A 27,775-nucleotide genomic window follows, 5' to 3' on the forward strand; every position below is an offset into this window, starting at 1 on the left:
CTGTTTTTTCCCCCTCTTCCTTTCTCCCTTTTCTTTTCCTCATTCAAGTCTGTCAAATACTTATGGACATTATAGGTGTTACTTTAGTCCACTGTCTCATTCAGCTATGGGCATTAGAGCTAGAAAAAAAACAGAAGAAGAAGAAGAAGAAAAGCTGCAATGACATCATTAAAATTAGAGGCTGCGCTCATGTTTCGATAATTGACCAATTGTTTGTTTGTTTTTGCTTAATTTATCTGTCATTTTAAACAGTGTGACTGTGACACATTTAACCCCAAACTAAAACTGTCCAACACCTTCACACTCTTACTGAAACTTCACCAGGACTCACTGAAAGCTACATTTGTCAGGTGGTCCAAATTAGGAGCAAATCCTCCGAGCAGCAGTTTATGGATTCTTACAGGAAATCGCTGTAGCAGACCCAGAATGTGCTGAATCTGGCGCTGCTAATTAAATACATGTCCCAACTTCAGTTGCAGCTCCGCAGGAGCCGCTTAAACTCCTCTTCCTCCTCAGCAGTTCCTGTGAATTTGAGTCACCCTGATGACTCAAATTCAAAGGAACTGCTGACCACCCCTCCTCACCATCTTCCCATAAAGACCCATGTGTTTTTGTTCTCGTGCTTGTTACAGCAAAATGCTTTGGAGGGTGTGCTTTCTCTGTGCTAACATAAGAGGTAACCACCATGATAATAAACAATAAAATATTGATATGTTAATAATAAATAAACAGAATTACACGAATCCCATTTTTACTTGTTTTCATTCGTCCTTTTCTTTGTTACTGCTGTGTTGATTTGCACTAGTTTTTGTGGGAAATGTGTTACGGCTTAAAGAAAGTACACTTTCCAAAGTGTTGAAGTGGAACGGTGTTATAGTGGTTAACGCTGTGACCTCACAGCAGGTTTGAACCCTGGCCTTTCTGAGTGGAGTCCTCCCTGAGCCTGCCAACTGCGAGGTTCCTCCCACAGTCCACAGATGAACATGTTGGTTTAATTGGTGATTCTAAATTGGCTGTGGATGAGGGTTAAATGAGGGGCTTGAAGTATATAGGGTAAAGTATGAATGTATGCCTAAATGTGACTTATATAAGGCACTTTGAGTGGTCAATATAATGAACAGATGACCAATAACACATGACATATTACATGGCGTCATTGTTTATTTAGCAAAAATGCAGAAGCAGAAATACTGAGTACACCCTGTGATTCAATAGCTTGTAGAACCACATAATACACAGTAATAACTTGAAGTAATCATTTTCTGTGTGACTTTATCAGTCTCTTACATAGTTGTGGAGAAATTTTGGCCCACTCTTGAGGTTTGTCACATTCATTTAAGCACAGCTCTCTTTTAAGATCCCATCACAACATTTCAGTTGGGTTGAGCTCTGGACTTTGCAGCACCTTGATTCTTGTAGATTTGCTGCTGGGATCATGTGAAGGACCTAATTTCAGCCAAGCTTTATCTGTCAGACAGAGGAGTTCAAACCCAAACTCTCTCCCCTCCACCCCAAACACCTCATACCAACTGCTTGACATATCAGGTGTTTGTGCTGATATGCTGTGTTTGGTTTTCTCCAACTCAAGGGTTGTGCATTATGGCTAAACATCTTCACTACTCTCTCCTCTGTCCAAAGGACATTGTCCCAAAAGTCTTTTGGTTTGTAGTTTTGCAAACCAAAGGACTTTAACATTTAACATGAGCCCTGTCGAGTCTGAGCAGTATAGCCTGCTATTTACCCTCTTAGTTGTAATCTGATGTGTTTGATATTTCCACATTGTTTACGCATTTTGGCTTTGGTTTTGTTAAAGAAACCATGACAGGTTTTGGACTTGGTAGCTGGGGACTGGCCCACCAGGGCCTGGCCACTGCTCAGCACACAATCGACCCCCACAGTGCCTCCTGTGGGTGGTGGGCCTGCAGGAGGTTGGGCCTATGTCCCTTTTTCGTGCTGTGCCCGGCTGGGCCCCATGGACTAAGGCTCGGCCCCCAGACACTCATCCTCGGGGACCCTCCCCGGCCCTGGCTTCAGGGCGAGGCCCTGGTAACCCTATCCCAGGCAGGGTGAACTGTTCCCTTGGTTTTCTACTCATAGAACACCAAGTCTTCTGAATCGCTCATTGTCTGGTACCTGACCCAGGACCAGTTTTCCGGGGGACCAGAAGCCCCCCGGAAAACATAGCCCCTGGGATCCCTGGGAGACACAAACCCCTCCACCAGGATAAAGTAGGGATTTGCGGAGGCGCGTTTGGTGTTGCCCCTCGACAAGCTGGAATAGGTGGGTGGGGAGAGAGAGGTCTGGGTGTCTCTGCTTAGGCTGCTGCCCCCGTAACCTGGCCCTGGATAAGCGGAATAGGATGGATGGATGGATAATGACAAGTTGTAATATGTCATATATTGTTGTTCATGTGAGACTGTATATAACTACTTTTGAATGTATGTGCAACTTTTACTGCATTCTATCAAATAGTTTTTCAGGTATTTCACATGGACCAAAATGTTGACCCTCAAAGCGACACCACCATCCCTCTGCAAATGCAAAAGATCAAATACACCATTTATACCTATGTATTCACTTTGCTCGATGTGGAAGCTAACTGCACGTTGCTGAAAGGCTTCACTCTGTTTTCTCCACATAGATTCAGAGTGCTGTGGTCTCAAACTCTGGCACAGGCTGAGTCCTTTCGGGGTCAGTGCTGCATGAAAACCGTGAAACATGTTGTTTTTACCCCTCTGGAAGCTGCAAAAAGTAACCAGCTCAAATTCCGCCTCCTTTTGCCAAAAGCATATTAAGACCTCTTCCCTTATCAACTAAACGCTACCAGCAAAGGATTACATGGGAAAAGAGGATTACTGTCAGAGTCTTGCTTGAGTGGAGGCCTGATATTAGAAGATGCTATCTGGATGGAGAAAATTACTTCACCTTGGAAGCAGATAATCACAGAGGAGGGAGACGAAAATCCGTGTATGTGTGCGTGCCCATCTGACTTCCTTGCATCACATTGCACGTCCGTGTTTGCCTTTCTTTGAGGCTCTGTCTTTGTAGGCAGCAGCGTTTTTGTATAACGAAGCTTGAGGACAGCTTAGGTTCAGCTGCAGCAATGCATTCTGGGGACATTTGCTTCTTTTGACTGCAGCCCCTCTGAACTTTCTGTGGTTTTGCCTTGGAGAGTTTCCCCCAACAATGTTATGCAACATCCTAAACACTCCTCCGTTCATCACTCCCCTCACGCTGGTTTTGTCACTTGTTTTTCAGCTCCATTTTTCTCTTATTTGTGCTGGACTAACATCACATATTTTCCTCTGCATGTCTCCTCCACCCACGGCTCCTCCTCTCACACACACACACACACACCCACCCACCCACCGCAGTTTCTAATTGGGCTTCATTACCATTTCCTTTCAGTTTTTCCCAGCAGGACTCTCTGACCAGGAGGAACAGCTTTCACTGGTCACACATATACGAACATCACCGTCGTCGTCATCATCATCATCATCAGAAGCAGCAGAACTTCAAGACTTCAGTGCATCATCTGGTAAAGTTTTGAATCTTTCCTACAATTAAACAATGAAAGCTGCTTATCAGTGCTTTCATTTCACAGCAAAAAGCTCTTTTTCTCCACATATTGCGTCGTGTACTGCGCAGCTACAACTATGAGAGAGAATTACGCAGTAAAAATGCCCAAGTATCAAAAGAAGAAGTACACAGCTGCTACACAGTAGAATATAACACAGTTTTTATGTTGCTGTGTTTACAGTACTGGATTATTATCACAGAAAGGAGGTTTTCTTTATGCCTCAGCTTTGTTTAAATCATCACAGACTGAATCTGGAGCTGTCTGACACTGTAGTACAGTAAAAATAAAACTATGACAATAACAATGGCAACATGCTGAATGAGTATAAATTAAATAACTAGAATTTGTGTCTACTGTCTCTACCTAGTTACAGTACTTCCCACTACGAGAGAGTCATAATAAAGCAGGCAGCTTTGCCTTTAACAGCCTGATACTGAGTTACAGTAAATGTGGATAACATCATCAAACTCCAGCTGGCCTGAAGGCAACGTGCCAGACTTTTTACCGAATGGCTGTGGTGCTGCAATAAAACCATTAAACTGCTCTGAAATGTTCATCTGAACCACCCAGGTAGCAAAACTTAAGTTTCCATCAGAGCTTCAGAGCAGTGAAGTGGATTGGATGGAAAAAAAATGCTGATTGGATTTAAAAAAGTACAAAAACAAAGCGGTTACAGTGCTGCTTTGGATAGTGTCTGCATGAAAAAAGGAAAAGATGGTAAGTCAGAGGACTGAGCGATCCTCTCCAGTGAACCTTGTGGTTCACATATTAGTGGCCTATAAACAGCAGATTGAGTTTTTCGTGCTTTTATTGAAACCATAAATGTTTCTAATCATCTGAGGGCTACTGAGGAGTGGCTGCAGACATCTGCTCAGACTCTCCAGTATTTGTTCTCATGTCTGCTCTCTATTTCTGCCAAGAATGCAGAAATGTAACTCATGTAACTCAGTATCCCTCCTCCTCCTCCTTTTTTTTTTATTTTTTTTTTACAGTTTCTCTCTCTTGACTTTCTGCTTTTATCCCCCCTCGTCCTTCTTTCTGCCCTCTTCTCTCTGTTCCTGCAGCTGTTGTGGAGGTAACTTCCCATTAGGAGACCGACAAGACCCGACTTTTCTCATTATTGTCACACACCGCAAACTGCAGGTTTTCATTACTAAACCTGCTTTCAGACAGCTGTTAGCTTTCCTCCTCCTCCTGCTCTCAGGCAGAGGATCCAACAGTGCAGCTTTTTATCTCCTCTTCTTCTTTAATTGGATCCTGGATGAGAGAAAACCTGGCAGGAAAAGAAAGATAAAGCCTTTGAAGTGCTGCAGGACAAATATATATTTTTTAAAAACATTCCACACTTTATACAGAGTAGTTAGCAGAGATTAGCACTTTGATAACCTGAGTGTCTGGGCAGAGTCGTCTGAGGGCCGAGGCCGCTTGCGTTCAGGGACGGGCAGGAAGCAGAGGGAGAGAAAGAGAGAATTTGAGTGTTAGGTGTGACTGTAAGTTGTTTCTGAGTAGGCCAGCTGGTATTCAGCGTGTCAACAAACTTTTATATGAAACATCTGTTTAGAATATTAATGTTTTGATTTGTAGAGCTCACTAATCTTTGCTAAACGAGTAGTTGAAGATGTTTTTTTCCACCTCCTGAGCTGGAAATTGTCTATGATGCCCATCATATCGCAGCCTGTGTCATACAAACGACCTGTTTAGAAATGGCTGTTATGTAAATGCAAAGAGTCAAAGAGTTAAAATGACTTCCCTCTGGTCCGGTCTAATCTCCCTGCACCCTGCATGCTCATGTGGCTTTTTTGCACCGTATACATAAACATGCTCAATTAAGTGTTTTAATATTTTGTTATACAGCTGTGACTTTGTTTTCTGTCGTACATATGGGAACAAAAAAAATGTACTTTCTGATCAAACATGATATTTAGTTTGTTTGATAATCAGGTCCAACAAATCCCAAAGGGATTATTTTTATGATTGGAGCGCTGCCCGAAGCGAATTCAGTGAAGCCCTCACCATCTTTACTCTAAATCTAAGACGCTGACATGTTGTCCATAAATCAAACTGTGAGGTGGTGAGTGGCAAAATATTATACTTTTTAACAAAAGCCTCTGTTTTGCATTATTGTTTATAATACTCAAGGTCATTGCATTATATTGTTATTGAAGAAGATAGGGTGAAATAAGTTTGGAGCATGTAAATTACGTGTTCTATAGAGATATTCATGGAAACCTGATGTCTTTTACTTTTACTCTGTTTACAATTTGTTTTGTTGTTATTTGAGTTTTGTGACTGATATAAAACTGTCAATCAATCAGTTAGGTTGAGTTTTAAACGAGAGCTTCCACTCCGTAGAGGATGAGACTGTTTGAATCTACTTGACATATTTCTGTAAGTCTCTGTCAGAGCCTGTCTGACGAAAAAACTAATACATTTTTACTGTAAGGGCATAAATCGTGTGTAAATCACCCATTTGGTGTTTATGTATGCTGCAGTTTCCAGAAATTACATGCGCTCTTCATCCCTCTGTTATTTTCATAATGTTTTGTTTTATTTTAGTGGGAGTTGTGGTTTTCTTTTGTTTAGTCAGGTCAATATTTCCCATTGTCTGTAATGCAGTGTTGCTCGTGCACAGATCTGTTTGTGCTTGTTCATCTGTTTTTTTTCCATTTCTCGTTTTCTCTCAGCCTTGAGACTGCAATGACCTCACTCAGACTCTTGTCCCTGTTCCCCTCCCTCCTCGTCCTACAAGTCCATCTTTCCAACCAGTTAGAGGACAATAAGATCCCCCCCAGTCTGTGTACTGGCCACCCTGGTATCCCAGGCTCTCCTGGGGTTCATGGCAGTCCTGGTCAGCCAGGGAGAGATGGGAGGGATGGGAGGGATGCTGCTCCTGGGGAAAAGGGGGAGAGAGGGGAGAGAGGGGCCCCAGGTACGTACTTATATGGATTTGTTTGTGAGCATGTGATAAATCGGTGCAGGATTCTCATATTTGTGCACCTCCTCCTCCTCTCCAGGTGAGACAGGAGTGCGAGGCCTGACTGGAGACAGGGGTGACCCTGGAGAAAAGGGGGAAAGGGGGCAGCCGGGCGAGTGTGCAGTGGCTCCTAAATCCGCCTTCAGTGTCAAACTCTCTCAGGGCCAAACCTCGCCCCTGAATGTGGGCGACGCAGTCCGCTTTGACACCATCCTGATCAATGAACAGGGCGACTACAACTCAGAGACGGGACGCTTCACCTGCAAAGTCCCTGGAGTCTACTACTTTGCCGTCCACGCCACGGTGTACCGCGCCAGCCTGCAGTTCGACCTGATGAAGAACGGACACGCTGTGGCTTCTTATTTTCAGTTTTATGGCAACTGGCCTAAACCAGCATCTCTTTCAGGCGGCTCCCTGCTTCACCTCATCCCCGGCGATCAGGTGTGGGTGCAGATGGCTCTCTCAGAGTACAATGGATTTTACTCCAGCACCAAGACAGACAGCAGCTTCACCGGCTTCTTGGTGTACTCGGACTGGAAAAACTCTGCTGTGTTTGCCTGACATGTGCCGCTTTTATTTCCTTACTGAGACATTCTGGACAGACAAGTGAATCATCCGTGACACGATACAGCTGTATTTGTGTAATAAATAAAGAACACACCAGGCAATGTAACCCGAATAGCACATGGTGTACTGAGGCGCACACAATGAACGGTACAGTTTACTCTGTGTCTGTTCTGCACTTTCAGCTTTTAAACTGCTGACAGTTAATTCTTCTAACAGATGTCAGGCCACAAATTCTCAAACAGCCTTTATGCCACTGTTCTATTGCATTTTGTTTTAGTGTCTACAGCTCTAACGCGAGACATTAATACATTTTTAGACTTTTGAAAACACACTAGACTGAAGTATGTCTCTGGCCATGAATGAAAGTGGATCAGGCATTAGGCTGGAGCTGCACAGTTAACTCCAAACAGGAAAGTCGAGACTCTTTCTGATAACATCCCTGCCTGATTTTAAGAGGGAAAAGAACTCAAATACTTCACTGAAGACAAAGTGCAAATGGAAAACAGTAAAACTACCCCTGATACTGCTACTTAAAAAAAGCAATGCATGAGAATGATTTGAAAAATATACTCTTATAAATGTGTTAAAAGCCCTCGTTCTGCTGTGGATGTAATCTAGTGTAAGATAATAGGGCTAGTAATAATTATAAATGAATGGAAAATCTGGAACCTGTTTTAACTACTTTATTTACAGTCTATTCCCTCATTAATAGTTGCAAATAAATGTATGAGGTTGTGGGATGTTTCAAGAAGGTCAAAAATACAAAATAAAAGTTTTTTGGGTTTAGTATTCTTAACACAAGTAAACACAAAATGCTGTTTGAAAACGAAGATGTTTATTATAAAGAGGGGAAAAAATTCAGACCATCATGGCCCTGCGTGAAAAAGTGATTGCCCCCTAAACCTAATGACTGGTTGGGCCACTCTTAGCAGCAACAACTGCAATCAAGCATTTGTCATAGCTGGCAGTGAGTGTTTTTCAGCGCTGTGCATTTTGAGCCACTCATCTTTGTAGAGCTATGGTCATACAGCCACTTTAGAGGGTTTTCGAGCATTAACCGCATTTTTAAGGTCATGCCACAGCTTCTCAGTTGGATTCAGGTCAGGACTTTGACTAGGCCACAAGTCAAAGTTTTCATTTTGATTTTCATAAGCCATTCAGAGGTGAACTTGCTGGTGTGTTTTGAATCAATGTCCTGCTGCAGAACTCAAGTGTGCTTCAGTTTGAGGTCAGGAACAGACAGCTGGACACTCTCCATCAGAATGTTTTGGTAGACAGCAGAATTCATGGTTGCATTTACCACAGCAAGTCTTCCAGGTCCTGAGGCAGCAAAACAGCTGCAGAACATCACACTGACACCACCATATTTTACTGTTGGTATGATGTTCGTTTTATACCAGATGTAATGGGACACAAACCTTCCAAAAAGTTACAATTTTGTCTTCCACAGAGTATTTTCCCAAACATCTGAAGGGATAATCAAGATGTTTTCTAGCAAAACTGAGACGAGCCTTTATCTTCCTTCAGCGTTGGAAATCTGCCCAGTCTCTTTCTCATAGTGGAGTCATGAACACTGACTATAACTGAGGCAAGTGAGGCCTGCAATCCTTCAAATGTTGATCTGGGGTCTTTTGTGACCTCTTGGATGAGTCGTTGCTGTGCTCTCAGTGTAATTTTGGTCGGCCTGCCACTCCTGGGAGGCTCTGACTGTGGTTTGCTGGAGTCTCACAGCTTTAAAAATGACTTTACAACCCTTTCAGACTGAGAGATCGCAGTTACTTTGTTTCTCATTTGTTCGCAAATTTCCTTGAATCACAGCATGGCGTCTGGCTTTTGAGAATCTTGAAGTCTACTTCATTTCGCCAGGCGGGTCCTATTTAAGCAATTTCTTGTTTAAGAAAAGGTGTGGCAGGATGTGGCTATAGAAATTGAACATAACTTTCCAAAGATGCGATACATACCACTTCATTTAGAAACTACATTTTGGGTTTACTTGTGTTGTCTTTGTCTAATATTTAAATGTGTTTGATGATCTGATACATTTAAGGGTGACAAACATACAAAAAAAAGGAAATCAGGAGGGGGCAAACACTTTTTTTTCACACGACTGTATATTTAAATTTAATGCATTTAATGTAACATCTTAATCTGAAAAGTAAAAACCAAATGTACTGAAGTCAAAATGTAGTGTTTCTCTAGTGTAAAGTTGCATAAAGTGCTTTCACATGGCATTTCTATGAATAATGCCCAAGTCCTTTGCTTTAATTCCCAAAGGCAGAAAACTGCTAAAGTAAATACCCAAATGAAAAAGGCTGGAAAATATTCATTTTCCACTGGATTCATGCTAGGTACCTCTGCCTAATGAGTTCACCAAACGCTCTAAGTACCCTGACAGATACACTACGAGCTGGTTGATGTTAGTCAGCATCCCTCTCTCCTCCCAACAATAATCGTGGGTGTGAATTAATCTCATGGTTTACTCAGATGAGCCGCTCCCTCTGTTTCTTGAGATCTGGGGCTGAACTGTTTATTTTCTCGAATAAACTCCGACAAGACCAGAGTTCGAGAAAGCCTTGTTAGATACACTCAGACATGATGAAATGCTATTCTCTTATTTCTCTGTCAAACCCCTGCACAATATTAAGCTCCAGATGGGTCCTTCTAACTATTCCCGCTCGGGGAGGGAGAAGGATGCAATGAGTTAATAAGTTTTCCCTTGGCGTACGTCAGTTATTTCCATTAGTTCACAGCCTTCATCGCTATGTTGAGGCTTAGAATTGATGGTAAAGCAGACAGTGACATCACTCACTAAAATACAGACTGGGCACTTCAGAAAAAGAAGATGAGAGTCTGACATTTGGATTAAGATGTAGCTGCAGATAAAGAAGCTACAAATCAAAGCACCCAAGAAGAAAGAAAAGATCTAAAATTAATCTTTGTCTGATTTTATTTGTTCATTGAAGTAAGGTCATGATTTACTCTTCCTCATCAGTAGAAGCAGGACTGAATACACGTGTAGGAGGGAGGTGTAAAAGCAAAGAAGAGTAGAGGTAGGGAAGGTGGATGAGTTTAAATACCTGGTTTCAACCATTCAAAGCAATGACAGAGCACAGGAGAGGTAAAGAAGAGAGTGCAGGCAGGATGGAGCAGGTGGAGACTAGAGTCACAAGTAATTTGTAACAGAGAAATAGCAGCAAGAGTAAAAGAGAAGGTTTACAAGATGGTGCATGATTTGGAGACGGTGGCACTAACAAAAAGACAGGAGACTGAGAAGGAGGTGGCAGAGCTGAAGATGTGACCACAACACACAGAGTGCAGGGACAGCTCAAGTGTAACAATTTGGAGACAATTAGAGAGGCAAGACTGAGACAGTTTGGACATGTGGAAAAAAGAGACAGCAGATGTATTGGACAAAGGATGTTGAAGATGGAGCTACTTGGCAGGAGGAAAAGAAAAGGACAGAAGAGGATGTTGCATCTGCTGTGGCAACCCCTAAAGAGAGCAGCTGAAAAAAGAAGAAGAAAAAGAAGAAACGAGTAACATAATTTTAGATTATATTATGCTACACTTTCAGTTTTGTCTTCTTACCCTCTTTTGTCCTATCCCCCTGATTACCCCCGTGTGTATTTATAGCCCTGCCATTCTTTTGCTCAAAGCTGCATATTTTGTCTAGAGCTGATGGAAACACTTCATCCAGCAGGGGGCAGTGTTGCACCGCTATTCAGCACCACTGCCTGCAAACTTCATAGTGTTGTTACTTCACAGTGTCTGGGCAGGACTCATGATTTCAGCCAGCAGTATTGACACTCCTGAGGTGCCTTTATGATGTGTTCAATAGAAGCTGCTGATGTTAAAATAGATCCACGCTGCACAGGAATGAACATTTTATTAGTTCAGTTTGTGACCCAGTAGCTACTCTCCATCATGTCACAAAGGGACTCCCTTAGTTACTAAACATTTCTTCTCATTTTAACAGAATGCACACTTGACAAGCTAGACAAGAGAAACAAGATACTTTATTTCCTGCTCCTGAAACACAAAAACACAATTAGAAACAATGAAATATTTTAAAATTGTAAACATCAGATTATTTAAGACAAAAACACTTGCATGCATGCATACAAATGTATCTATATTGATAGACGGGATCTATATTAGAGTAACTGTTATCATAAAACAAACCCACATCTGTGAAGCAGCTCAGACGTACTTTAGACAGATCAATACGTGAACCTCGCCGATTCACTCTGCGCTCTTCTCTGTTCATTATGAATGTATGAAAGCTGGTGTAACATTAGGACTCACTGTGAAAATGTGTGAGTACTAAATGGAGTTTTGAACTGGCTGCATGTCAGCATGTAGGCTGAATGATGATTCAACCGCCAGGAGAACTTCATATTTTCACCTGATAACATCCAGGAGTTTAATCAGAATCAGAATCAGAATACTTTATTAATCCCGAAGGAAATTAGGGTGCAATTTATGAGTTTAAATTGCACCGGTGCTTCTCAAAAGTCTGCTGTCATGCTTCCTGTCATGGTGCAGTCTGTCTACCTTGTAAAGACATTTAGAATTTAAATCGTGTTGTAGAGATTTTCAACTGTAACTGTAGGAGTGAACCAGTGTTGTGTCTACACAATACAGAAAACTTAGCAAACAACCAGTTTTAAATTGTATCTTTAATCACGAATAGTATCTGAAAGTCATGCCCTCAAGAAATGAGAACTAAATCCAGCAAAGACCTGACACAGGATCTGAGAGCTGTATTTGACCCTTCGTTTGATCTACTATCTGCTCGATGAAGCCTCATCAGAAACGGTCTCAGTGGAAGGATAGTTGTCAAGAAGCGATTCTTAAGAAAGGGAAACAGGCAGAAAAGGTCTTGTCATGCTATCTTACACAAGAACTGCACTGAAAAATCAGTAGCAACGGGTCTGATGGAGTGATGAAACTTTCCAAATTTGAAAGTTTTGGTTCAAAGTGTCATCACTATGTGCAGAGGAGCTGAGGAGAGAGGTACAACAGTGAGTGTCTACAGCCACCTGTAGCCACACTGGAGGCTCTGTCGTGGTTTGGACATCATTTCAGCCGCCGGTCGTGGAAATGTCTGTGAGATTGTGACTCTCCATGCAAAACCATTTGACTGTCAATGGTTTCACACTTGAACAAAACAATGATCCCAAACACACTGCTAGTGCAGTGAAACACACACAGTGGAGCACAGTCATCCATGGATTGGCCTCCCCAGAGCTGAACTTCAAAATTATTGACGCAGTGTGGGATCATCTTGACAGATAACAGAACAAAACACAGCCAACATCCAAAGAAGAGCTTTGAATGTCCTTTAAGAAGCCTGGAGAACTACTCCTGAAGACTACTTATATAAATTACCAAAAAAAAAAAAAACTGTCTAAGAGAGTTCAGGCTGTGTTGAATAATGAAGACAATCACACCAGTCTGCTCAGTCTCACATACTGTTTCAATAAATCACTACATCTGTTTTCCCTTTCCCCAGCAACATGTTAAGAAATAAGGAGTGTCTCAAGACTTCTGTACAGTACTGTAATCAGATCTTTTATGTCCCTCTTGACCAGAAAGTTTCAATGGGCATAGAAATAACAAACGATTTGGGTGTGTCCCGTCAAAGGGACTTGTACAAACACTTGTACTTTTCTTCACGCTGACATTATGGCCTATTTTCTGTTGATTAGTGTTTTTTAAAAATAGAATCTGCGTTAAATTCACAGAGTCAGTGTTACAAATCATGGTCTGAATATTTCTTATAAGAACTACATTTAAATCAGCATCACTGCCTATTTTTGTTTTCAGTAGTCTTTCAGCCATAGCAAAAAGTAGCAAGTGCTTCTCTTTGGTTTAAAGCTCAAGGTATCACAGTACCACGAAGTATCAACAAAACTGCTGGATCTGCTACCATCCAGCTTCCTCCTTCAGTGGTTACCAGCTTCAGCCTCTGAGCTGCCCATACATCACACACTCTGTTTATTAAAGGCTAGTTGGATTCATTACAACAAATCTCTTAATTACAGTAGAGTGAGGGTTAGGATTGAGGCTGAGGCTAATGAGCTGCCCATTTCTTCCTTGTCTCTGCCACAGTGGCTCTAAACCTTTACCTAGATGGTGCTTAAAATCAGAAGAAGTAGAGCCTGAATGAGTCAAAGATGAGCGTGCTGGAGTTTGAGATTTTCCCACACTGCAAGACCACCGGGGTCAGAAGGAAGAGGTCAGATCCCCGGAGCATTTTGCTAGCCTCGGTTTACTTCTTCTTGCTCCTCTCCTGACATCAAACTTCCTCTCCTCTGTTAACACCACCCTCATTTGCAACAAACATAAACACTGCTGAGGCTGGGCTCACAGGTCAGGAGACAACAAATAGCACCCAGATTTGCTTTTGGTGTCTTACAGTCTGTTGAGGTTGGGGGTCAGGTAGCAACCTCACCTCTCTGTCATTTAAATAATAAGTCTTATTGTCTCCAGCTGAGCCAGAGCCAGAATGATTTAACAGCAACATAGTTTAAGTGCAAAAAGAAACATTAGAATTATATTTATGGAGGTCAAGGTGGACTTTAAAAATCTGAGCAGATGTTTAATATGGAGATATTTTTAGAGGGAACATTGGGAATGAGAATGAAGCCTCTGAAGCTGTAAGCCACAAGGCTCTGATGAATTGTAGTAGGATTATAGTAGCATTCCCAGCTGGCCATTAGGACCCCTTTCCCCCCTTAATCCTGCAGCCTTTCTGCAAGCTCCAGACACGCACCCTCATTCACAAAGCAGCTCCTTTATCTTCAGAATCAAAAGACGTGAAAGCTAAACTATCTCTGAACTGTTGCATCATCTTTGCTACCATAAGTAAAATAAATGTGTAACAAGTCTGTATTAGTTTATACATACCCTTCCTGTTAAAAGGAAGTTTTTCCTTCTCACTCTCGCCAAAGTGCTTGCTTAACGGGCTAATATGATTGTTTTGGTTTTCTCTGTTTTCTGGTACTGAATAGAATTTTCATATAGCGAGAGAAGTACAGGTGTGGGTATCAACAGTACTGCTGGCTGTGCTATTTAATGACAGCCACAGTGAACAACACTGCAACTCACTCAGCACTCAGTGCTGCATGTGACTCAGTCATCGATACTTTTATTATTTGCACCTGTGGTTATTCTTTTACGACATGTTTTATTTTATTTTTTTTAAACGCCTTTCCTGAGTGTGGCTGTTTCCTCTCATGTGCTGCACCTGAATCACAGCTACACTCATTTCCCCAAACCGCCCTTTGTGTCTGATATGTCACAACAGACGTGAATTATTTTTTTCTTGCAGGAAATAACAGTAACCGTCAAGCTTTTTTAGCCTGTCACATTTTCTTCAGCCAGTTTTGACCAACTTCATGGTCACAGTACTAAAACATGGAAGAACACAGGATGTTCATTCGCAATATTTATTTTCTTTTTAGTTTTAATATACTTTTTGCATCTGTGCTCACTTGGAAACATGTTTACAGAAACAGCATGAGGCATTCAACCAGAGGTGGTACCCTCCTTCCTGAGGCTGGATCTTCCCTCAAAACTCACCTGAAGGGAGATTTAGCCTATTTTAGAGCCTCAGTCCTGAAATGACCGATGTCATCAACTGTCCAGAGTTGCATCCTCTGCAGTTCACTTTGTACAGCTAGCAGATTTTGTGCCTTATGTAAAAAGAAATGTATTAAGATCGACGTCAGAGCAAGTTGTCTGTTTCACATTTGTAAATTTAAAAGCAAATCTCATCTTCTATTATTTATCTTACCTATTTGTTCTTTCAACGACTGTGGAATAAAAAAGCCTAATGAACAATACTTCAGGTATCAAGATATATCTTACACGACTGATCAGATCAGGCAATGTTTTTCAATCTTCTGTTGTAGCCTCAGTTTCCTGTTCTTAGCTGACAGGAGTGGCACCCAGTGTGGTCCTCTGCTGCTGTTGCTCATCTGCCTTGACATGTTGTGCATTCAGAGATGCTCCACAGGATACTACACACCTTTCACAGGATGCCTTCCTATCAGTTCAAAAGGGTCTGACCATTCTACTTCAACAAGACATTTTCACCCCGAGAAACTGCAGTTCACTGGACAATTTTCTGTAAATCCTAGAGATGGTTGTATGGAAAAACCTAAGACTGGCTGATCAGGGTCACCTAAAATGACCTTTTCCTCCATTCTGTTGCTCGTTTTGAACATGGTTGTCAAGATGCCTAAACGCACTGAGCTGCAGCCATGTGGTTGTCTATAGATATTTGCATTAATGAGGAGCTGAACTGGTGTACTTAATAATCAGTTTTCTATGAAACCACACATCTTTGCACAGCTGTTTGGACAAAGCATTTTAAGATGGTCTTAAAACTTCCTTTTGGTGTTCGATGCCATGCTATAGATTAATGAATTAATGGGTTGTTTAATAAAATCCTCTGCAGGTAAAATCGTACAAAAACATTCACTTGGATGAAGGAAGATGAAGAGCTTCAGTTTCAGGGATTGTTATTTTATTACAAACACAAGACAGTCACATGGCAATTTAAAAAACATAACACACATTCATGTCGTTAACTCACAGTCCTTCACTGCTCACACAGTTCATACATTCAGCAATCAGCATGTGTTTCTACCCACTGCAATCTTTAGTTAGGACTGCCATTGGTGCTTTAGAAATACCTGAGAGCGGTCTATTCTGACTACAGGTTCTAGAATCATGAATAATCTTCCAAATTGACACCGAGACCGCTTTCACCTGCAGTAGAAAACATGACATCATCAGTATTTTCCATTACACAACTTCTCCATATCTGACTCTACACCACCCACCATCAATAACAACACAATAACTGGTGACAAAATATCGTCCTGTAAACTTTTAACATAAATCAATTTTAATATTTTAAATGAAACAGAAAAAAAGGGAGAAACAACCGCAAATTTAATTGCAAAATCCTTATTTGTTTATGGTCCTTTTATACCACAGAAATCAGTTTTACAGCAATGTCAAAAGAAAGGGAAAACCATTTATGGATTACTTGTCAGTTGTGACTGTAACTCACCTCTGGCAGAGGACAGGAAAGACCCTATCAGCTGGAAGAAATAAGATACAATAAATGGAATCAAGCCTGACTGGAAAGACAAAATGGTGAAGTGGTTCACAGAATCTGGTCTAAAGGGTGAAAGCTGCATTTATACATACAACATTCATGCGTACAGCATGTGGAATTATGTGTTCACTAATAAAGTAAAAGCACAGTGTTAGCTTCCTTCCTTCACAGCTTGGCCCACTGAAATCACAACAATTTAAGACATGAGTTGTAGAAAAGCTTCTTTTTTTTTTTTAGGCTCAATGTAGCGACACTGGAACACGAGAGATGCACTGAAGGTGAAATTTGGACCGATTTTACTTTAATTTAATACTCCATTTGTGCCAGGGAAACTTAAAACAAACAAACAAACAATTTTAAGAATATACCAGACCTCTTAACCACCTTGTTTTTGAGCATTCAGTTGACCAAACCTAAGAACTCTGAGTGGTCAAACGCACTGCATCTTAAAAGAAACCCACCAGTAAACTGAAAAATTCTGTAAAAGCACGCAAAACACAGCAGAAACTGAAACAACACTGTTAAAGGAAAAACTAAAGGGGAAAAAAACACACCAAAGAAAACTAAAGTGTTTTTGGGAAGACAATAACGTGACAGGACAGCTGTGGAAGTGACAAGCTAACAGTAAACAGCTAACAGCAAACATACATCTACAGTACTGTATGAATTGTGTGATTAAAACAATATATACTGCCTTGCATTGCTTCTCCTTTACAACGATAATGAATCTTTTGCTTCTGTCGAGTGTGTCTCAGTGCAATCCTTCACGTTTTGGTTTCTGTAACTTCCACAGCTGCTGCATCAAATAGTTGTTTCCCCAGAAACTAAAAACTTAATTTTTTTTTAGCTTTGGCAATGTTTTTTTCTATTTTTGTTGTATTTTTGCAGTCTTTTCTTTCTCTATTTGCTGATGTTTCTTTAGTTGCAGTCCGTTTGACCTCGCAGGGCCACTGTAGTTATCATCTTAAATGGGTAGCAGGCAATCAGCAAGGTTAACACTGGGAAACAGCTGATGCGAGGCTGATTAATCAGTGCATCCCTGTGGCAAACAGCAACAGACACAGCTTACTCTTAAATTAGAGACTTGCCCCCAAACTCAAGACTAACTCTAGGATTTGAGTATGGATTTACACTGGGAAGGCAAAAATTAAAGCAAAGCTCAAACACACACACACAGTTGCACACGTGACTGATATTTAAAGCATTGTAAGCATTGCATCCCTGAACAGAGATCATTCTGAAAATTGATTTTTTACACTTCTAGCTCCTTGGGTATAAAGTTTATATGATGCCTGAAGGAACGGAGTGGAAAATAATGCGTAGAATTAAGCAAGCAAGGCGTACCCACGCTGCTACCTCACCTAAACTAAGGAATATTCTCAGAAGTGAGAACAGAACTAATTCTGATATTTTCCAAGGCGTCATGTGAGAAAAAGAAGCTTGTGTTTACATTTTTGATGCAAAATGCACAAAGAGGTGCTTACAGCTGAAAAAACAAAACCTCTGGCTTTCTCTCAAAATGTATACAGCTGTATCACTTTTGTGATGCATCATGGCACAAATATTGTGCACATATAAATATGTTGACTTCTTGCATACTCACAGAAAATGTTTACCATGAGAACTTGTACATACTATGTGTTGTTTACATTTAGTGTATAGTATGGAATCAGGGCACAACATGTGCTGTTAACGTGTGCACGCATCTGACACCAGAAGACAACCTGGTGACTTTTTGTTTTCTTACTATCATTAAATCTCTCAATTCCCAAATAATCCAGAGCTATCCAGTATGTTTAACAAGTCTGGTCTGGTCTTTTCACTTAAGTCCCATTTAAGTGAAAAGACAAAAAAGAAACCTTATATAGTAAAGCTCAGTGGTGGTAAAACTTATACATGTAGATACTGATAGGCTGTGAGGCTACTTGGTATCAGACACCAGTTGATCCACTTTGGCTGGTCCCTCATAGATACACGTCCATGGTGTTGAGGATCATTTGCCGACAGAGCGGGCAGTTCTGCTGGTAGATGGGCTGCCTTAAAAGAATCTGTGTACAGTCTCTACACAAGCAGAGGTGTCTGCAAGGCAGCAGCACCACTGTCTTGGCACAATCCTGACAAATCACACACTTCTTCCTCTCCTCCTGTTCCTTCAGCAGAGTCAGCAGACTCTCAGCTGGCAGAGGTTTACCATCTTCGCCTGAACGTGACTTCTTCTTTAGCTGCTTGTCTGTGCTGGAGGAGGGTAAAACTGGATTGAGCACCTCCTGGTGGGCTCCATCTCCTGCTCTACCATCTGGTGGGTCCCGCCTCTCTTCCCCAGGGTCACCGTCACCTCCAGCTCTGTTGTTGCTGTTACTGTTTTGCCTGTGAAGATGTGGTCGGAGCATCAGGCCAATCAGGCCGCTTTGGTGAGACAACTGCTGCCAAAGTCGTCTCTCCAGTCGGTAGATGTGATAGAGGATCCTCTGCAGGTACTGCACGTTACGGCGTATAAAGTGAGGCAAGCACAGTAAGGCTGAAGTGATGCAATTGAGAGCCAAACATAATCTACGGAGAAGTGAAAAGGAGTTTATATATTCTACAACGCGCACAGCAATCTGTCGGGACAGTCCCGGGTTTAGGTAAGCGGTGGTGGCCAGTGCAATAGTAATGGTGAGCACGAGGCCGTAGATGTTCAGTATGAAGATGCTAATGAACATGTGCACCAGTGAAACCAGGAAGTCCAAAACCATCTTGCAGGGTGTCCATAGCAAAGCTGATGTGCCGGCCAGGCTGCTGTACAGAAAGGTGAAACAGGTCAACGTGAGCTCCAGCGCCTTCTGCAGTGGGGTGGAAACCGTCTGCCACATGCTGACCAACGCCAAGTAGACGTTCTGGGTAGCGATAAGCACAAAGTTTACCACTGTGTTGGTAAAATAGACCACCAGGCTGACTGCTATGCCACAGCCCTCAATCACTGACAGCAGCCCTCGACACAAGTGCTCCTTTCCACGCAGTAGGACGTGCATAGACAGGTAACCCACCATCTTCAAGCTCTCCAGGAGCCCCTCCAGAGCCAGCAACAAGCTCCCCAGATTAGCCACAGTGCTGTGAGCTAGGTTTGATGTCGCCTCCGCGGAGGACACAGCGCAAAGCAGAACGAGGTTTCCCAGCTCCAGCACCGAGTTATAAAGGAGGCTGGGCAGGCTGGTTATGAAGGTGATAACTGCCAGGAGAGTCTGCACCACGGTGTGGACGATGACAAAGTTCAGGTCCAGTAGTAAGCAGAGAGCATCCAGACATTTTCCTACAGTGGATATGACAAAGTTCACCAAACCCATGGTAATATTCCTGTAAAGTATTACTGTTTACCACTCGGTGCTCTCAGGTTGTATCCACGTTAAGTCCATTTCTCCTTTCTTTGCTTTGAGTTACATATTGTTGGTCCTCTCAATCAGCACACCATTCTTCGTGTCGTTGAACCTCAACGTCTTTATTTTTCATGTTTTCCCCATTTTTCATGCACTGAAATAACGACATAACACAGCAAACACGCGCTGCACAGGCGGATGTTTAGTTTCAAAAAAGGTCCACACACTTCCGTTTATATTCTAGGTTTCGTTTTGTTGGGTGTCCGGTCAAACTACCACCCAAAAACATTTCTCCGGCTCAACGACGACTTTATAAAACGGCCGAACCCATAAACGAAATCAAGAAAAACCGACGGAAAAACAGACAAAAGGTTTTGGAGTCTTTACCATCATTACTGTATCCGCCATATTTGTTTTGGTCGAGTGAGCTTACGTCTGTGCGTCGTTACGCTGAGCATGCGCACAGTGTCCCCGGTGTATTTTTTGTTGTTGTTTTTTTTTAATTAACAATTGAAACAATACAGTCACAAACAACATAACACATTATAGTGCAAATGAACTCTCGTGGAGGATAAAAAAAAAAGAACACAGTCAATACAACAAAACTAACAGCAAGGATAAGGGGGGGGAGGGGGCTAGACAAAAAAAATCCACAGTATTAACCGGGAAGAATTTAAAAAAAGAGCACAGGTTGATACACAATAAAGGTAATAATCATAACAGTAGCAAATGGGAAATGTCATCATAGATTGTGGCAAATCTGCTTGACTTCAGTTTTTTAAGTGACATGAAATAAAGTTTAAAGTCATTGATGAACCATGTAAAAGATGGTTTTCTATTCCTCCATTTACAACAATGTATATGGTATTTACCTAACAGGATGACAATGTTAATCACAGTAGAGACAAATGGATGTAGTTTAGCCATATAGAAAATAATATCATAAATATTAAACTGGGGAATATCGTTGATCTTGAGGGATAACCAACTGTGTAGTTCTAACCAAAAGGCAGCTGATACAGGACATGAGAAAAACAAATGGTGTAATGTTTCACAGGCTGAATCACAAAATGCACACTGATTAACCTCAAATTTAAACCTCCTCTTCAAAAATTCAAACACAGGATATATATTATTAATTATCTTGAAATGAGTTTCTTTTATTTTTGGGGAGACAGGCCACTGAGTGAATTTTGAGAACGCCTTTTCCATGAGTGACTGGTCCCCATGAAGGGCCTGCAAATATCTACCTGAGTTAAACCCCTGGAAAAGAATAGATTTAAAATTCACACTGATAAATTTATTGTTACATTTACTATCATTTAGAATGCGGTTACCAATTTTTATGTTTGGCAGCGCTGGATTGACCACAGAGAATAGCATTGTGTTGCGTATCAGCTGCCTCAGGGCCAAAGGGATAGCACAGCAAACTTTTCTGTATTCTTTTAATGGACAATTAAAGTCGTGTCTTTTTGAGAAAGACACGTAATCCAATAGAGCACCACTCGAATCCAGCAAGTCAGTTACAAACAAGATACCACTCTCAAACCAGTTCCTGATAAATAATGTCTTTTTGTTAGCAGTTATCACTCTATTGTTCCATAGGATCGACATGTGAGGAGAAAAGTTGTGTATAAACACCATTTTCCAAAAAAGAAGAATCTGTTTGTGAAAATTAGAGAGTGTAACAGGTATTTTACTAGTCTCAAAGTCACATTTTAATAGAAAATCAATTCCTCCTAATTCCCCGGTGTTTACAAGCGGGAAAAAAGTGGGTTTAGAAAAAAAGTCGCACATTCAAAACATATTAAAAATATATGCAGAAATAAAATTACGCATTGTCCATAACATTGATAAAATTGACTTAATCAAACTAACTTTTTTGGGGGTTTTCACACCCTCTTTTATTTTTTTAATCATTTTTATTTGTTGTTGCTCTTTTTCATTATTTTTAAACTAAACAAAATTTACGACACTGAATGTTAATGTGACTTCTAGCATTAGTGAAGTGTATATAAAAGATGAACACATTTCAAGGTCTCATGAGTGAACCTCATGTTCTGCTTTAAATCTACATTCCCTCTCATGTCCAGAAACTTCTCTGCTTTCAAAATGAAGTTATAGTCTCCATCTGTGAAAATGACCTGGAGCATCAGGAAGCACATTCCTAATGAGTTTATGGTTTTTCCTGCTAGTTTCAAATCTTACTAAATACAGAATAATTCTAGGCTTGTGATTTATAGTCAAATAATCAGACCCAGCCAATATACCCCCCCACCCCCCCAATAAATTTCTGAATTATCTTGGATAAAAAGGCTGATGGTTTTCTTTACTCATTTCAGTTATTACCAGCAAAATAGTTGCATGTTTAATCATCTGGGAATTTACCTAGATTTATTTATTTATTTAGACAGAGATCTTGACCCCCCCCCCAGTGTTCAGCACAAAGTTATGCCCATGTTTATAGTCACATTTAGAGTTAGACGATCAAAATGATTTGTTGGAAGACAGAGATGAAGGAATATACTGAAGAGGAGAAGAATGAAAGTCTGTGTGAATGAGAGGGAAGCAGGTGCAGCAGTGAAGATGCAAGGAGTAGAGGTAGCGAAGGTAGATGAATTAAAATCTAGAGCATCTAAAGCGACAGGCAACACGCAGGAGAGGTGAAGAAGAGAGGGTGCAGACAGAGTGGAATTGGTGGAGAGGAGTGACAGAAGGATAACTGTAAGACTGAAAGGGATGGTTTACAAGATGGTAGTGAGATCTGCTACGATGTATGGTTTGGAGATGGTGGCACTAACAAAGAGACACGATGCTGAGCTGAAGATGCTAAGATTTTTGAATGGGAGTGACCAGAATAGACGGGATTAGAAATGAGTACATCAGAGAGACAGCTCAGGTGGAGCTGGAGTTGGAAAGGCAAGGCTGAGATGGTTTGGCTATGTGCAAAGAAGGGATAATAGATATATTAGACAGGGTTTTGAATATGGAGATTCATGGAAGTAGTGAAAGACGACAGGCAGAGGTTGGTGTGACGGAGGAGAATGAGAGGGATATTGTGAGATGGAGGCAGATGATCCACTATGGCAACCCATAAGGAAGCAGCTGAAACATGAACAATGTTTATTTAACATGAAAAATGCTTTTCTTTTTTTTCTTTTTTAAAAAAAAAGAGTAATTGTTAATTAGTATATACGAGCTTTAATTTGCATCCTATTTGCTATATCAAATATTCACACTGATGATGTAGAAGTCTCAAAAACTCAAGTATCAATTCCAATAATCCCATCCGGAGTGTTTTTCACTTCCACTTGCTGGCAGCCTTTGAGCCCTTGAAACAACTTGGTTGAGATATGGAAAAGATCGTGGACAGGCCTGTTAGCACAGCAACCCTGCTACTTACAAATGATGCACTGAGATGATGATCACTCTCACTTATATCATGATGCAGTGCGTCACAGCACACAGGCCAAATGAAACCCTGTGTTTAATTAAATTAGCCACGCCAGCAGCTTTGACAAAGCATAACTAATTGACGCCGCAGGGATTGGAACATGTTGATGATAACACTAGCCACATAGAAGAAGAGTTTTTTTGAAAGTATTTTTGAATTTGTTTTGTTCAGTTTTTTGGGGTTCCAGATATTTTAAAACATTTTTTTATATATGTGTATCTCTAATGTTGTAGGGACAAACATTCACAGTCATGCAGTGGAGATCTGTTTCCTTTTCTTGGGACAAAAAAAAGTCCTTGCACTATTTTGCATCACACTTTACATTGAAGGTGTGGGTTGTGGTCAGGAAATGATTTAAGGATTAAGAAAGTCAGTTCCAGTTACAGCTGCCTGGGAAATCCACTCTTCAGTACTCTGACCTTTCATCACCATATCTTACATTTTCCTCAAGCCATTTCATTTACATTAACAGATATATCCTCCCATTACATCAGCTACTTCAGTGACAATGAAACAAAAAAAGAATTGCGGTCCTGAACAATATCAAAACAGTTTCCTTCCTTGCCTTTTGCCTCATCCTCTCCATCTGAGCCATTCAGCGCTGGACTTTGTTCCTCGCAAAGGGAAACTCTATCTGATACGATCATGGGAAATCCTGCTTTGAGCCTTTGGACGCCTGACAAACAGCATTTGTTTAAGCATTTAATGATGCAGCAGGGATACACGGGGCAGTGCAAGAAGCTATAAAAGGTCTTGTGCACTACTTTGTCTCTGGCGGAGAGCTTCTAGACCTACTCCTTTTATGGTAGCTAACCTTCCCTCTGGTCCGAAAGCAGACCCTTAGTCAGTTTCCTTTGTTTGTTGACTGGTCAACCAAATCCTTCCCCTCTAAAAGACGAGATGAAACAAAGGGTGGCTTTCATATGGAATCGTATGTAGAATTTCTATAAGTTTTCTTAATGTGCACTACATAGAGTTGCTTCATTTTCTCTCATCAGTCAACAGACACTGTAGATTCCACTTTTTTATATGAAAAAAAAACTCCACTTGCTACCATTTGTCTTCAACTCAGAGCTGTAAGCTGCCTCCTCAGAACTGTTCAGCTAAAATGAACATACGATGTCAAAAAGGACATAAAAAGGTCATGCAGGGACATGGGGGTGGGGCTTGCACAGGATGAACTGGAGACACTAAGACAAACATTTGAGGATCCACAGATATCCAATCTGGAGCTTCACACCTGCTGGGACATTTCCACCCATTAAAGAAACTCCCACAGAATAACCTTTAACTCCATTGTGTGGGTGATATGGATACTATATGCATCTATTCACAGATCTATGTGAACTATCATGAATATCATGTTAATTCTACACTGCCAAAACAAATGAGAAATCAGTGAAAATACTGATGTGGCAGTAAGGATGGACTCAACCACACTTCAACGCTTTTCATCATCTTTATTTATAGTTGCTTGTTCCTTACACTCACGGCTGCAGCTTTCCAGCTGCCAGCCGAACACACACCACCACCAACAACAACGCCATTCAGGACCCAGTTCACTCTTACAAGCAGGGGAGGCATGATGAGCTAATGCAGCTCAGATGTGTCAGCGTCTCCCGCTGCCACACCACGAACCACGCCCCCCAGCTGACTTCATAAATATAACCGTATCACAGACAGGAGAGCTCTAATTTGTCTTAATATGTCATGTACTGGTACATAACAAAAGTATATAGTTGAAGGGAAAGTTGGACAGGACAAAAGTAATCAATGGAGGAACGGCCTACCTCTGAATCTCCTGTAAAAAATATGTATACAACTGCCAGCCACTTCTTTAGGTACGCCTGTTCAACAGCTTGTTAATGCAAATATCCAATCAGCCAGTCACATGATAGCAGAACAACAGTTGTCTCAAGGTGTTTTATATTGTAAGGGAAAGTAAAGAGAAAACTCCAACAATTCAGACGATCCCCTGTGAGCAAGGAGGTCAGGAGACAAGGGAGAAGGACAAACCTTTCTCTCCTGTTACTGGAGGTGAGTGGTGTGCTTTATTAGATACTAAACTGTTTTGCTTTATTCAGAAAATCTGAACAAAATGTGTGCTGTGTGAGAGTGGTTGTCACTGCCATAGCTGAAAACAAATGAACCCATCAATGAACTGTTACAGAATGGACAGACATGTAGACAAGGGGAAGACGACTTGCTAACGTTTAAAACAACTAACAGATCGGGGAAGAGTATAGTTGCAGACTGTCATAAGAAGCCTTGATCTGTGGGTGAAAGGCAGCCGTCGTGTCTGCCTTACCTGGGCGGAGGCTACTCATCACCAGTCAACGGCAATACTTAAGGACCAGTGCAGCCATCCAGACTCCACCAGATTATCACTCTCTTAGAGCGGTAAACAGGCTAGTTGTTGGTGATACCACGTCAAGTGTGTAATTCTGTTTCTCCACCTTTCTCTAGTGACTTAGCCAACCCCGGATCACTCCCTGACATTCACCTTTTCAGGAACACCTGCTATTACTACAGATCAAACTCAACCACTGGATCACCACTCCTGCTCCTCCTGCCTCCCACCCTCACCTCAGTAACTCGCGGATCTAAGGCTCTCTGCACCTCTGCCCCCTCCCCCACATGTTTGCACTGAGTAGGAGATGCTCCGTATGTCATTGTACATCTGTATAGTGACAACAAAGACATTCTATTCTATTCTATTCTATTCTATTCTATTCTATTCTATTCTATTCTAAAGCTTATTCTACATCTCACTGTCTTGCCTGAGTCCTGCTCTTGAGTCCAACCAAGTAAGTTGCAAAACATGACAGCTGACCATGTTCATCCCTTTATCACCACACTCTAGCATCTTCTGATGGCTGTTTTCAGCAGGATAACGCACCTTGTCACAAAGCTGAACTCATCTCAAACTGGTTTCTTGAACATGACAAAGAGTTAACTGTGCTTAAAAGTCCTTTTTTGTCACCAGATCTCAATCCAATATTGCAGATATGGGATGTGTTGCAGTAAGAGAGCCTTATCATGGATGTAGAGCAACTGTGTGATGCTACGATGTCAATATGGACCAAAATCTCAGAGCAATGTTTCCAGCAACTCGTTGAATCTATGCCACATAGACTTAAAGCAGTTCTGGAGGCAAAACAAAAGGTGGTCCAGCCCAGCACTAATGATGATAATGGTTGTATTTTTTCAAACAAAGTACATCATTTCAATGTTTGTCAAAGGCATAACAGAACCTAGCACCCAGCTTTGAGCATGCCTTCCAAAGTGTTTAGCTTTTCTTTGTTTAGTGAAATTACAAAAAGTCATGTGTGGATGATGTGCAGTTTGCTAACCATCAATCCAACCTCTGTCTGCCTCCCACCTACATCAAATAGATGAGATGCTACTTGCTGAATGGAAGTTATGACTGCAGAATCATCTAGTATGCGAATGAATGAGAAATAGAATCCTTTTAATTATACCAACAATGGACTAATTTGTAACACTTGTTCACATAGTTTACCCCAGCAGACCGCAGCATAATCACTCTGGTGACCACACTGTCGTAAAACATCAACAGAAGCTGCCTTTTTTCTGGTCCTGCGTAGTGATTCATCCAAGTGAACTCTCAGGTATTTTCACTGCTGTACCACACATCTCCCCTAATGGACAGAGTAGTAGTAGTGTTAATCCTGGACCTCCTGAAGTCCACCACAAGCTTTCTCTGGTGTTGAGCAGCCGACCACCCTAAGGTACTTTTTGCTATCCTGCTCCCTGATGCTTCAACAGCTGTGTGGAGAGCATCTGGGGTTTAAAAAAACAAACAAAAAAAACGATACTGGGGTGTAAATATAGCCTTGTGCAATTCATTCAGATTCCTGTGCTTTTAAACTATGAGATTTAAATTGATTTCCAAAGTTCAGATTTCTGCATTTTACAGACCTGATCCACTGAGGTTCATTTTAGGAGGCAAACTACATCACTTTCTCCACAGTTTTGAAATGTGCTGTTGTGGCTTTGACTTCAACTTTTATGTTCCCAGATTCTGTGGTTTATTTTGAGATTCACTGATGTCTTTGGCGGCTGGCCAGTGCACTACACTCACATCAATTTACATTTAGATTACATCTGTTTGTGTGTATGTGTGTGTTTTACACAGAGCACAGGGGGTAGGCGGTGGATTTAAGACTTCTCTGGGAAAACACAAACTCCAAACAGTAGAAATCACTGGAGTGCAGACTGGTCGAGACCCAAAGCAGGACCCCACATTCCTCTGTAACCCTCTGCCTCAGGCCTGCTGCCTCTGCAGCTCATTCAATGGGCGAAAGAGGCAGTGAGGGAAAACTGCAAAAGAAGGTGAGACAAAAGAGATGGCAGGAATGTTTCTTATGTGACTCACAGAGACGTGACTGGGATGACCAAGAGGTCCTTCAGCGTGATGCAGATGGTCTTTCAGTCACGTCTTTTCAGGGTCTCTTCTGCACATCTGCAGGATGTCCATCAGTTTGTAGGCAGCAGTAGCAGCTTCCTTCTTCATGACTCATCACTCACTAAGATCCTGCGTGAAATCATACAGCTAGTCTTTAAAAAAAAAAAATCCTTTTAATAAGCAACAACTTAAACAACCAAGCAAACAACAAAAAACGTTTTTTTTTAAATCACTCCTACCTCACCCAGATGGTCTAATACTTTTAAACACCTCTGCAACTAA

The 27,775-nt window shown here is 41.4% G+C and overlaps 2 protein-coding genes across 2 annotated transcripts; one reads left to right on the forward strand and one right to left on the reverse strand.

Moving 5' to 3' along the window:
- Positions 1-3,239: 3,239 nt before the first annotated feature.
- On the forward strand, positions 3,240-7,789 carry c1qtnf5 (C1q and TNF related 5). The gene is made up of 3 exons (XM_005720821.1): positions 3,240-3,538; positions 6,265-6,509; positions 6,595-7,789. The coding sequence occupies exons 2-3, from the start codon at positions 6,278-6,280 to the stop codon at positions 7,113-7,115; spliced, it is 753 nt and encodes a 250-aa protein (XP_005720878.1). The 5' UTR covers positions 3,240-3,538; positions 6,265-6,277; the 3' UTR covers positions 7,116-7,789.
- A 9,700-nt stretch (positions 7,790-17,489) lies between these two features.
- On the reverse strand, positions 17,490-20,033 carry rnf26 (ring finger protein 26). The gene has a single exon (XM_005720822.2). The coding sequence runs from the start codon at positions 19,578-19,580 to the stop codon at positions 18,222-18,224; it is 1,359 nt and encodes a 452-aa protein (XP_005720879.1). The 5' UTR covers positions 19,581-20,033; the 3' UTR covers positions 17,490-18,221.
- Positions 20,034-27,775: the final 7,742 nt, after the last annotated feature.

This window comes from Pundamilia nyererei, unplaced genomic scaffold (assembly GCF_000239375.1).
Source record: "Pundamilia nyererei isolate P.nyererei 1_Seehausen unplaced genomic scaffold, PunNye1.0 scaffold00003, whole genome shotgun sequence".
Classification (NCBI taxonomy): domain Eukaryota; kingdom Metazoa; phylum Chordata; class Actinopteri; order Cichliformes; family Cichlidae; genus Pundamilia; species Pundamilia nyererei.

What these genes read in the sequence shown, in the direction of transcription:
- c1qtnf5 (XM_005720821.1), top strand. Translation starts at nt 6,278, where the DNA reads ATGACCTCACTCAGACTCTTGTCCCTGTTCCCCTCCCTCCTCGTCCTA. An exon ending in AGGGGAGAGAGGGGCCCCAG is followed by an intron (nt 6,510 to 6,594) that starts GTACGTACTTAT and finishes CCTCCTCTCCAG; the next exon opens with GTGAGACAGGAGTGCGAGGC.
- rnf26 (XM_005720822.2), bottom strand. Translation starts at nt 19,580, where the DNA reads ATGGGTTTGGTGAACTTTGTCATATCCACTGTAGGAAAATGTCTGGAT.